Source organism: Acanthopagrus latus, chromosome 10, assembly GCF_904848185.1.
Source record: "Acanthopagrus latus isolate v.2019 chromosome 10, fAcaLat1.1, whole genome shotgun sequence".
NCBI classification, from domain to species: domain Eukaryota; kingdom Metazoa; phylum Chordata; class Actinopteri; order Spariformes; family Sparidae; genus Acanthopagrus; species Acanthopagrus latus.
In genome coordinates, this window is record NC_051048.1 from 7,707,763 (window position 1) to 7,720,630 (window position 12,868).

The 12,868-nt window shown below is 42.6% G+C and overlaps 2 protein-coding genes across 6 annotated transcripts in view; one reads left to right on the forward strand and one right to left on the reverse strand.

Moving 5' to 3' along the window:
- svep1 (sushi, von Willebrand factor type A, EGF and pentraxin domain containing 1) overlaps window positions 1-1,912 on the reverse strand; it is a 92,422-nt gene extending 90,510 nt beyond the window's left edge. Inside the window, exons 1-3 of one of the 5 annotated variants that reach the window (XM_037111081.1) lie at window positions 1,808-1,912; window positions 431-606; window positions 281-328 (exon numbers count right to left, since the gene is read on the reverse strand). In XM_037111081.1, the coding sequence (XP_036966976.1) occupies window positions 281-328; window positions 431-492 (110 nt within the window). In that variant the 5' untranslated portion in view covers window positions 493-606; window positions 1,808-1,912. The other 4 variants (XM_037111082.1, XM_037111083.1, XM_037111080.1 and 1 more) reach the window with 4 other exon arrangements.
- The window catches only part of slc7a8a (solute carrier family 7 member 8a), a 36,126-nt gene continuing 24,641 nt past the window's right edge, over window positions 1,384-12,868 (forward strand). Inside the window, exons 1-3 of the mRNA XM_037111104.1 lie at window positions 1,384-1,417; window positions 2,438-2,502; window positions 5,862-6,026. The gene's annotated coding sequence lies outside the window, so the exon portion shown is untranslated. The remainder of the gene's footprint in view (window positions 1,418-2,437; window positions 2,503-5,861; window positions 6,027-12,868) is intronic.

Consider the following 12,868-nt stretch of genomic DNA (forward strand, 5'->3'; position numbering starts at 1 on the left):
AACAAACAAAGATTTATTTGACAGAACGGAGAATGAAATAACCGATAAGAGTGCAAGTCACTGAGTCTGAGAATAGGTTTGCCTGTGGCGAGCACCCTGAGGATGCTTTGTCACACACAAAACGTGGACAAAAATACTATCTGGCCACTGCCGCGTTTTCAATAGAAAGTGTGTTTTAATTTGATGTTTTATTCAAGAATCTATAAAAGTCAAGAAATCTGTACTCAAGCGGCGAAAAGACACTGTTGTGGATGAAAACAGTTGAGAAAAAGACACTTACTCTTGCTTTCCTTCACACTCTGCACTTTTTTTACTCTTTCTTCTTCCTCTGTAAAAAGGAGAAACACCCAAGAGGTCAAAGATTGTGCGATGGCGATGGATTAAAATGAGAACCTTTTCAATTCTCATTCACAAACACACTTGTTCTCACCTGCCTGTAATCGCCTGACAGTAGCAGATACAGTAGCTGCAGGTGATGACACATTCCCTCATATTTCTCTTCCATTTCTGGCCTCAAGGGCGAAGTACATATCTCAGCAGGAAGACGACCTTTCCAGAACATTCCTTCACTGCTCGGTTTGATCAAAAATCGGGCAAGATATGTATCTGAGAGAGCACAGAGAGACATTCACACGTTCGGCTTTTTTCATCCCGTGGATTTCAAATTAATGTAGAAAGAAACAGAACAACATTCTCAAACATTATCTTTTTTTTTTTTTAAAGATCTTTAAATATGAGAGTTTGCTTCTTTTCTATTGTCATAACACTGTGAATTGAAAATATTTGGCTTCTGAGCTGCTGGTCACCGGGGGGTGTCTGGGAAATTGTGACAGTCATCTTTTTCATTTTTGAGGCGTTTAATATGATAAAACACAAATAGAAAAGAATCAAGAGACAGATCATTGTTTGACACAGCCTCAGTACATACCTGAAGGATCTTAATGTCCAATTGGTACTGCTTTACCCTCAGTTTGTGTGATTTGTTATTATTTCCAGAGCGTTCGATCCAATTTGTTATGGGACTACAACTGTGAACTACAATTCCCATGAGTACTTATGAGCAAAACCCTGAGGTGGATTTTGTTTAAGGCCATTGGAAGCTTTGAGGTCAAACATTTGCCTTGATGAAAGTCCTAATACCATTATGAAATAATAGTATATATATACCAAATCTAGTGTAAAACAATAATATTGTAAAATGCAATAGGGAGAGAAATGCTGAGATTTATATTACTTTAAACCATTTTCCTTTTTTTTTCTTATGCCTCCCTACCATAGGTTTACATTACACTGAAGATAATCTACACTGGTGTACTCCAACATTTGTGCTCAAAGTAGGCTGTGCTTCACAGTTTTTCTGTCAACACCCCTGCTTTATTTTGAAAAACGGCCAACTTCGTCATGTTTCCACATAAAGGTGAGTGGTTTCTGGCTTTTAGCACCTGCTAGCTTAACTGATAAAACCCGAGTTGCCTTCAGTGAGGAACTGAAACCTGAAGGGAAATGCTTTCTAATTGTATTCAAAGCTTATGTCATCATGCTGGAAATGTGACAGAGTGTTTGAAGATATAAAATGGAGCCGAGGAATAAAGCTTTAATTCTTTAACGAGCTCATTCACTGCCTTTAACTAGCTTAACCGCTTTAATGAGTTAATTAGCAGCGCCAGGCTAATATAAACTCTACAAAAAGCCCGTTTAACTGCCGACCGGCGACTCAAAACGAGATACAAACTGTTAAAACCTCACCCGTTTTATGACTTTATTCGAGACTCTTAACTGTGTAAAACTAAATTAAATGCTATCTCACCGTTAGCCGCCAAAGTGCCTCTTTTTGTTTCCAATTAGCGTCGCGTCTTGTTGGAGTTGTGTTGCACTGCCCCCTGCCGGCGGAGGGACGTCAGTACAGTTTAATGTGGCGGGGGGGTGCAATGACGCACTGCTGCCGGCAGATGGCGCACTGATATAAGTCTGTGAGGGATGACATGAAACTGTCATGCTTTGATTTAATTATGTAAATGTGGTAATGCGGACATGATCAAATGAAATCACAAGTAGAGTAATTAAAGGGGCACAAGTTCATCTGAAAATCCTAATTGTTCCTATGTGACGTTTTGCAGGCCTGTCCTCAAGGAACTGTTTCAGTGTACTACTTGCTGTTGTTCAAGTGAAACAACATGTTTTGCCTAATAATGCACATGCAATAAGATTCTGTTTTAGCATTACTGGTAAATGCCATTAGCAGGTTAATATGTCTCCTTAAACCACAAACATGCACAACAGTTTGACATTCATAGATTAGTAATCGTTATTTTGTGTAGCTAGACTCAATCACAGCAAATTACATTGACATTCAAATTGAGTTAAAATGATTTATCAAGGTCTATATTATGATATACTATAAACTCAATTATATTATTCTATGTATTATGTTTCACAGCCAACATTACTTTGAGGAAGAAGCATTGATTTCCAGCCTGGTACCATGGAAGTGACTGTCTCTGGGTGAGTACATGCAGCAGAGCAGGAATCTCTCCCCAAAGGAGGAATTAAGACTCGTGTGCACAATGACAGCATCACATCTGCTCAGCACCAGACTTCACGTTTTGCTCCAGTCGGTGGTTTATAAATCAGCTCAGCAGCTGTCAAAGCACTTTTTTGGGGTAGTGCTCTGCGTGCCTGCGGTGGTGGGACGGTTTTCCTGCTCCATAGCTGTTTCCTGTAACAACAGTGATTTTAAAAGGACGCGGTAATAAATCTGCGAACCTATTATTAAATCTGAGTATATTCACAGGAGAAAAATGTGCTTCGTACCCAACCGTTAACTGTCAAACCAAACTTTGGATCCCAAAGTCTGTAGGACCGATTCTGACTCTGCGGGGTCCCTTTCTAATCAAATCTCTTATTTTGTTAGGAAACAGATTTAATGGGTGTTGAATTTTACCACTGTTTTGTCACTGTCAGCAGTAGTTTAGTGTCTTATGTGTCAAAACTGTTAAAGGCACAGTATGTGATTTATGCCACTAGGGGTCCCTGAATCAAAACAAAGGATGTGAGTGGCGTTGGGTCATGGGAGTTGTTGTTTCTTTCTTTTTTTTTTTTGTTAAGCAACCACCATTGCCGTTGGACGTAAATGTTCAAGGTTATGTATGAACGTTGAGCCTTTTTTCACTGACTAGCACCGTTACCTTGAACAAAATGACCAATTTCTTGCTTGTGTGAGCACAAGAGGAATCCTGTCACTGCATTTTTAGCTTTATTCACTTAAAATCTCTGCACTCACAAAATGATGAGCTGGATTGTGTCACCTGGATTTTGTTCTGTTGTTTTAATTTGTGTTGATATGACGTGCAGGTTGAATCGGTCAGCTCTGGTCCCCTGAAGTTTGCTGTTCTTGATCAGAAGGGCACATGATTTGGCTGAGCATTACTCGAAGATGCACGAGGGGAAGAGAAGCTCTTTTCACCCATTTTTTGTTTTTTATCCTACAGGAGCTTTCGACTTTCGAGGAGTTTTCGAAACTAAATCAAGCTTTTAGACTAATGACTCCGTTCCTGCAGGTCCTGCAGTTCGACAAAAGCCTTCCATCACAGTTTATTCTCGTTTATAAATCTCCACAGACTAGATGTGGCACAAGAAACCGCCTGCAGCTCGCAGGTTCTCGTGCAGAATATCAATCCATGATCAGAATGCAACGCGCGCGCAGTGAAACTGTGGATGAATTTATATCTGTGGGGGTTTGTGGGTGAGACGTGAGGCTGTGTGAGACGTCAGCAGAACGAATAACGGTTTTTTACATTTAGCCGTGACTATTTATAGCCCGGGCTGCTCTCACACGCAGCATAAATATTTGATAAGTACAACCAGCCTGCAAGAAAGTGACGTCCTTGAGGTAGAAGATCGACCGCACACACTCAAAGATTCATCATCCTTAACATCGCAATCTGTAGATCCCTCTGAGTAACTCAGGTTTTGGTAGCCACCAAGGTTACACTCGATCAGTAAAATAAATCTTTCACCTTCAGATTGGATCAGTGGCAAACAGATTCTTATTGTCATTAATCTCTGCATCATGTCATATCTCAAACCGTGCCACATCCACAAACACCCGGTGAGTGACGGTTGTTTTTTTGAGATCACCTCTGGCAAGCAATCCATCATTCAGCCGTCGAACCTGGAAAGCAATTAAAACATGTAAATGTGGGTGTTTTAGCATTCAAAACAGGCATTCGGGCGTGTAAACATGTTCGTTAACCTTTAATTTTCCGTGTCACTCTGACTCAGGTGCGCACAGTCACACATCTGGGAGCTGATCAGTAACAACATCTGGCTGCTACAAGCCGCTGGAAGGCTCAGCAGCAGCTTGTGTAAAGATTTCAGTATATATATAGCATGCTGAACCCGATTTTTTCCATTATTTGAAACACGCTGTTGGAAAAAGGCCGTACAAATGTGACAAGAGTTTAAAAAAAAAAAAAAAACAGACACTGGAACAGAATAATAATAAGGGGGCTGTATGTGTCACAGACAGATGGGAGGCATCATCGTGGGAAAGGTCCACACAGACGAGAGGTGTCAGATTCCACACCTGCACAACAGTGATCGATCATACACACACACACACGTTTGGCACACATCGGTGCACACAAAAGCAAACACAAAAAAACATGCAACTGCCAACATACCAGCAGTCCCACTCAACCTCAGTCTGTAAAGGCAAAATGCACCTTGTGGTCAAAGAGCTTCCAGAACGTTTGGCCACATCTCACCATGTTTGTTAGTGAGCTGAGTTTGCTCACCGAAGTCCGTCTGCTGAGCGAACCATTAGAGGGCAGAAGAAGATAAAATGCGATCTTGACTCCAGATAAATAAGGACAGAATGAACGTCAGTGCTTGTGCCTCCGCTCTTTCAACACGTACAGGTGGGATAGATCTATCGCAATAAGGCCTTTTTCACAAAATACAATAAATCCACAGTAGTAAAGTATTTATTTAACAGTAATATAAATAAAAATAACATTAATATATAGTGTTTCTTTGGCAACCTGGACACAATTTTAGAGCGAAAATACAGTATTTTGATGTAAAATGACATTATGATGCTGAAATAAACATCTCTAGTTATTATAAAAACGCAGAATTAGTGTAAATGTGTAGTAATATTGCAGCCATGTACTGTGTTTTAATGTTGACCCAACCATATTGCTTGTAGGCCTGTTAGCCTCTTAGCCTGTAGTTAGCATGTGTTCCTCGTTGGGCCACTTGTTGTCACGTGTGTGCTCGTTGTTAGCCTCTTAGCCTGTGGTTAGCATATTTACCATGTTGGAACACTTGTCGTCACATTACCACGAAATTAGACTGTTAGCCTGTTGTTAGCGTGTGTACTTTGTTGTAAGCCTGTTGTTACAGTTTTTTCGCCTTTCACGTTGCACCCACATTTCGACTCGACATGCACGTAAAGTCAGAAAAACACTAGCCTATTGTTAGCATGTTAGCATGTGTACCTCAGTGGACCAGTTTCAGGCCTATTAGCCTGTTGTTAGCCTCCAGGCATGTTGCTAGCCCTTTGGCATATTAGCATGTGTTCCTTGTTGTAAGACTACAATATTTTATTACTCAATTACTGTATGGGGCTGCATTCTAATTACAGTTTTTACAAATATTTACCCATCATGCATTGCAAAAGCATCATAACAATAGTTAACTGTGAGAAGTTACTGTGAAGACCTGGTGTTTGTTGACAGCGTATTTCTCCAATGCACAAAATCAAAGCTTTACACTTTACAAACTAGTTATACTTCGTCTCTTCTTTCCCCTTATTACTTTCCATCTCCATGTGTTTATTCGTCTCTTTCCCTCTTTAGACAAACCATCAAGCGAGTTCAAAACCTTGTGACAAAAGACGAAGACCGTGAACAGGAGAGAAAGCGAAGATGTGAGAGAAAGCAGGAAAACATTGGGGGTTGAAAATGAAGAGGAAGACAGAAGAACGCAAAACAAAGGGAAAAGCGCAGGACAGAAGAGGAGAGGTAAACAACAGGAGGAGTAAGAGGAGTGAGGGGTTCTGTGAGCTACTATAGGTGGAGGAGGGAGAGCGCGAGGGGAGAGAGTAAGATGAGGAGGTCATTTCTCGAGGCAGTGCGAACTGGATTCAGCCAGACTTCCATAAAAACAGCCTCAACCACGTACTGCTGACAGTCGGGGAGGGGCTCGACCGAGGAGGGAAACGAATACGAGACACACACACACACACACACACACACACTGGTGAAAAAGAGGATACTCTATGTGCTGCCTCATGAGAAAAACACCAACATCTGAGTTTTTATCTGCACGTCATTCTTACTCTCACTGCAAAAGAGGAAGTATTGCTTCTCTGGGCTTGTTGCAGAGGAGCAAGAACACAGCTATACCCTGTGCTGCTTGCTCAGCTGATCAGGATTACTGCACAGATCAAATCCCTTGTTATTCTTAAGGGCTGTCTGCTAGCAGTTTCGAATGAGATACAAGGAATCTGTAGAAGAGAGTCACCTCGGTAGACTTTTTGTTGACATCTTATCATCAGCTTCATTACGTTCATAGTCTTTTTTTTTAAGCCTTGTGTTTTGGAAAAAAAAAAAACTCAGATAAAGTGGCAACCTGAGGTCCTTTGTCCCAGTGTGACCCTGTCGGCATTCCCCTGGGAATGATGATTCTGATAGTCAAAAGTGATATTAGAGAGATCTGGGTAAACAAAGGGCCGGAGGAGAACATTAAGTGTGTCAGCTGCACTGCTGTTGGGAGGCATTACTCTGTGCAGCATAAAAAAAAGAACAAACGTGCGATAAGACAAGAGACAGACGAGTTGGGGCTGGCCTCAAGGTTTGGAACACAGACACATACATGGGGAGATCAGAAATCAGGAGCATGATTATGTTCTACCCGTTTATTCGCCAAGTGTTTTATTCATAGCAAAGGAATAGCCACGGATGGATTGGATGGATTACACAACTTGCTGCAAGAACTGCAAGGAACTTCTAAGTGGTTATGAGAAAGTCTCGGTTTAATACAGATACCTGTGTGTGAACCTCATACCCAAACAAGTCCATCAGCGAGGCCATTGGCTGTGACCACGGGGGGAGATTCCGACTCATCCGGGTCGGATCTGTCACGAACCTAAAACTTTATTTGTTCTTCAATGGCAGTGGGCTGAGGCTGAGGAGAGAAGCCATCCTGCAGTCTTGTGGTACAGCACTAAAGTAAAGTTGACTGTGTTCCAGCATCGTCATGTTTTGTCCACTTCGTGACAGCACAACAACTCGTAAACATAATATTGGTGTGGTTGGACAGAACCCTAAACCTTAAATTGCTTCCGATGGTCACCCACTATATAAACATCGCTTTCTACACATCGAGCAGATGTGAAGCAACTTTAGAATTCAATCCGTTTCCCTCGGCTTTGGTCTCCACCAGCCCCTGAGGCAAATACTCGGGTCCTTTGCTGAAACAAGCTGCTTGCTGTGGCGCAGAACAACGCTGATGAGAGCGGCGATGGTGAACCGAATCTGTTGTCGACCTTAACGGCAAAACAATGTCGCTGAAAGACGCTAAAATGCTCTGTAGAGCTGAGGGGAGCTGTAGAGGTCAGTCATCAATGGGTCCATTGTTATCGTAAAAGAAAAAGTGATTAGTGCAGCTTTAAGGCTTCCTTGGGAGCCTATTTTTTTGTGTACATAATGTATAAAGTATGGGAATGAAAGGAAACTAATAATAAACTAATAAAATAACAGAAAACAACAGCAACTTTTGAAATAACGGTTAATTTTGATACGAAGTCTCCTCATTCTACATTAAGATGGAGTAATATGATCATTATACACGTATAACACAAGAATAACAGCTATTACAGATCATCCTCCACACCTTGTTTATACCTTGTGGATTTCTAAACGCTTAAAATTACTTTCTAATGTCCTGAGTTTACATTTTAGGGTTTTAGAACTGGATCCACCGACCGAAGTGAACGAGTTTGTTTGGGTCCCGATCTCAGCATGTGTTCCTTCCCGAACACATTGTCCCAGGAACTCATATGTTTCTGGCGACATGGTAAACACCAGGCTCGAATTACCATCTCCACTCCCACTCTCCGACGCCCCCTTCACCACGCTCTCCTCCTCCTCCTCCTCCTCCTCCTCTTCCAGCACTTCAATCCCTTCTTTCTTACTCCCTAACCCTCACTGTAAAGTCACACATTCCTTCTCTTTCTCACAGACGTCTCCACTTAACAAACATTTTTCCTCCCCCTGACCTCTGTCTCTCTCTTCACCCCCCCCTCAAAAAAAAAGGAACTGTACTGGTGATCTAGTAATCTTCTAGTAATCTGGCTGTTGTGTTACCAGTTGACATTCATTCACATTGGCCGGTGTGATTTTGATTTACGATATCAAATGATACAAATTAGAGTTGAAGAAAAAGAAAGACAAAAACAAATTTGCTTGATTATTTATGTGAAAATGTGAGAAAAAAAACATTGTAAGATTAAATTTTACTATATACTTTGAGTTGGACCTCTACGTCTAGCTTGCCTTTAACATTTCTTGTAATTCTACAACCCTTATTACTCAATTTTGTGGGGGGGATACAGTACCCATGATTGGTGGGGGGACCATAAGGATGGTGACCTTTGGCTGGTTGTGGTGTTGGTGGTGTTGATGGGGGGGTGGCAGACTGGGCAGCACTGCTTCCCCGTGTTGCGCAACAGCATCTTATGTTACCGTAAATAAGTGTTCGTAGATATACGCGCAGGAATAAACAGCAGGTCACGCCGCTTCAACGAACATGTGCTCTCTCTGTCTCAGGACTGGAAGACCGGGAGATTTCTTGGAAAAAAAATGGGCGGCGACGCGTCCGCAGGGGGGCGTCGTCGCTCCGCTCCTTATTTGGTGTTGATATGCAAAAGATCCAGTGCTCATGTGTCTGACAAAACACAGGCTGACACCCATCTCAATGCAAACAAACAAATCAGCGCGTGTGACACCAGAAGTGGTGTTAAAACGTGTGTTAATGGAGGCCAAATCACACGTCAGCCTCTGCTCCAGACTCTGGTTCTGTGCCAACAGGCTGTTTGCATGTTTGGTCTCAAGCGTTCCACTTTGTTTTCCTCCTCCGCCTCTCTCCTCCCCTCCCGCCCTGATTTTAAAGCGAGCCCAAAGTGAAGCTGGTTTGACTTGTGCCCCTGGTTGATCAGCCGGTGCCCATGCCTTTGTTGCCGCAGCAGAATCAAATGACACGCCCAGGGATCGTCTTTCTCTCCGCTCACTTGTTCTTGTGTGCAAATCCATAGCCCCCCCCCCTTTTTTGTGTCTTTGTAACTGAACGAGCTGTCACAGGCGGAGGATTGAGTTGTACTGTAACCAGAGGAAACCATGATCGATCAACAGTCTCAGTCAATGAAATGAAAGAGACTTTCAGAGGAGACAGATAATGAAAGACACGCAAAATGCGCCCCATTAACGGCTTATCTCATCCCACTAAAGCCATCACAGTCTTAACAATACCTCACTCATCAGCTGTCATGATGACTAAAGCGTCACCTCCTTGATGAAATATGCATGTCAGTAATTATCAGCTGTTCGCGCTGAGATATTATCCAGTTTCCCAAATCAAACACTTCATTAATCACATCTCGTGCCCCCCCCCCGATCTTTGCCCTGAGTTAGCTGGTTTCTACATTTCTGGTTTCTGCGTGTTTGATTTTGGAATACAGCACATCAGTTGAGTGCTGCATTCACAATATGGCAGGTATTACACTGCATGCCAAGGTAAAAGGGAGTGTCCGGTGTATAGTCAGCGGAGGAGCTCAGCTGGGTGCATTAGTGAGATGAACTGTAAAAGCTCTGGCCCACTTCCAGGTTCCGTGCTCGCAGTTGATCAGGAGGGATGTCTGCATAATTCTCTCTCCCAAGAATCGGGCTGTGTTTTCTTCCTTCTAACGAGCGGGCGAACGCACCGTCTTTCATCCATGGTTTTAATCGGCTTCTGCCGCAGAAGCAGATCCAGCAGCTCAGGGACCTGAAAAATGTTTGATGACTTAATCTCGGGTTTCATCACATGGTCGCGATGAGGAAATGACTTAAAAATTAACTCCATGCGCAGGGATAACAGTTTCTGCTGTCCGAAATTTCAAGCACGGTCGAAAGAAAGAATCCTGCACAAAGTAGTTTATATTCAAATAATCCTGAGAAGAGTTTATATTGTCTGAGTGGAATGTTTGTTTGGTGTACTCATTCTATAAATACCTCGACTCTGAGTGCAAAAGTGTAAAATTTGTGTCAAAAAAAATGAGGCTCCAAGATCGTGGATTATATAGTTGTATTTCACTTGACAAAAAAAGTCACACTATTGCTTTAAAAATATCTCACGGCTCAGATTATCGCTGTGTTTTATCAGTGCATAAAAAAAAAAAGAAAAGTTATTTCCAGGAAAGCCAGCACAGCCTCGTCTCACCGCAGATGACCATGTGGTTTCTTATTATTCAATGCATCTCTTGTGCTGCGGCCGCGCTCAGACGCCTGCAGCTCAAATGATCTATTCCAATGTCGCTGCCTTCGTGCAAAGCGGTATTTTTGCCGCGTCGATACATAGATGCTGCTTTTTAAAAAGTACTTATGTTGTTGTTGGAGACCGGCATCTCCCTGCGGTCCGCCCGCCCTCCCTGGCACCGCAGCCATTACCACCGTGTTTGCATGTTATTGTTCCAATTTTCCAGCCACTGAGCAGCAAACAACCCGAAACAGCGGGGTTACTCATTAACAGTCTTATCAGGAGAATCTCCTTGCCTTTCACCAGCCGATCTGTCACCTGCCAGCGAGGCAGTGCAAGTGTATGTGTGCTATGCATGGACGTATGCTATTTATGTGTGTGTGCGTGTGTGCATAGGTTACAGATGATTACATCAGCGGCCATATGATGGAAAGGTGGAATGTCTGTGTGTGAGAGGTCAGGACCGGAAGAAGGGCCGCAGAGGAAACAGAAACCCAGATGAAGCTGATTTAAATGTCTTAATCTGACTACAGACACGCGTCTGAGAGTCCCTTGTCTTCAGGCTCTTCCTTTCGTTTGAATTTCTCCACTAAAACCATCAACTGTGACTCAAAGAGGTCTCTCCCTCAGATATTTCTTAATTCTCAGTTATTTTTCTGCATAAAAGTACAAGGTAAAAGTGACTTTCAGCTTCCGTTTCAGTGTTCGAGGAACAGTGTAGGAGTGACAGCCATGCAGTCATGCAACTTCAGCGTGGCAAAACAACCACCACAAACCTCCTGAACATAAAAAAGTGTAATGTTCTCAGTCTCATGACTAACTGATCATGAGTTTTACTTGCTGAGAAGACGACTGGAGGCAAAAATTAGGAGACTATGTAAGACAAAGAAAGAATTGGTGAGTCTGAAGGTGTAAACCACCAGGGAAGTCAACAATTGGTTTGTGGTCAATGACTTTGGAAAAACCTCATGTTTGGCATAATGGCCATGGCAACAACTTCTTAGTCACAAGGTAGTCATTGAGTTTAGCATACTGCATCATCGATTTTAGTCCAAATAGGACCATATTTTATAAAATGAACAACATGCTGTATTGATGTAGACTTGCAACTAGTGATTGAGACCATAAACTCTTTAGAAAACTGCTTACTGAGGATATAAATCAAGAAAGAAGTGGGGTCATTTTTTCGTAAGCTTCCATACAATTAGACATCTTTTTGAAACCAGTGGTGTCGCCTCCTGCTGGCCATTAGAGAGGGTGCAGGCTTAAGACGCTGCAGCATTGGTTTCATTTTTCAGGCCAGAAAACTAGATTATATATAACTGATACAATTAGCAGGCTCTACATTTAGTGTTTTGAGCTAAATGCTAACGGGGCAGGCTAATATCCTCGCAATAACAATGCTAATATAGGCGTAACGACTGGATAACAAACAAGTGGTCAAAGGGCTACATGCAGACTGGGATGATATAGCCTAACGTAGCATAACAAGCTGGCTTGAGGATGCCATCTGGTTACCATGGAGACGACTGAAGCCTTTCGCTTAAGCATGAATTGAAAACTTTAATTTCTGTCATGTGAGACATCAAATTTTGGCAAAAAAAAAAAAAAAACCCAAACGTCAAACTCAAAAGAAAAAGTCAGAGAATAGCCACAGCCAGTCAGAAACAATATCCGGGCACCATGAATTTCTCTGGGAAATTTCTTGACATTCCAACCAGTTATTTGTTGAGATACGTGGATGCGAACACCCTCGTTTTATAGCCTAAAGTCAGCACTTTGACTGCAGCCTTCATTTCATAATCATTTTGCTGGAGTCAACACAACCAAAAGCTCACTTTCCCAAAAACTTGCAACATACAGTGCTGTGATTCATGTTTTGGACGCGTCCTCCCTGTCCATCTTTCCACTCTGCGCCCTGGTGTGCGTCTGTGTCTCCGGGGTTTTAGCACGCACCCTCGAGACTTATCTCTTTGCTCAAGCGGTCCGGTGAGCTGATCAAACAAACACACACACGCGCGTACAGAAGCACGAAAAACACACACACTCAACCGTCTGAACACGAGCCATTAATTGATGGGAATACCTGTGACCTCTGCAAACACTGACTCCCCCTCAAAGCTGTTAAGCTCTTACAGGCCACATGATGAGGGAAACCGGAGGAACATCACTGACCGCAGACATCGGTTGATTAACGCGATATGCATTAAATGCATTCCTAAACGATGGATGGAGGATGAAAAAGTCTGCAAGAACTTAGCATTAGCCTCTTTTTTTGCCAGAGAGCAGCATTTGACCTTTGAAAAAGCCTGTTATTTAAAGTGGGCGTGTTTTCAGACTAAATATCTTC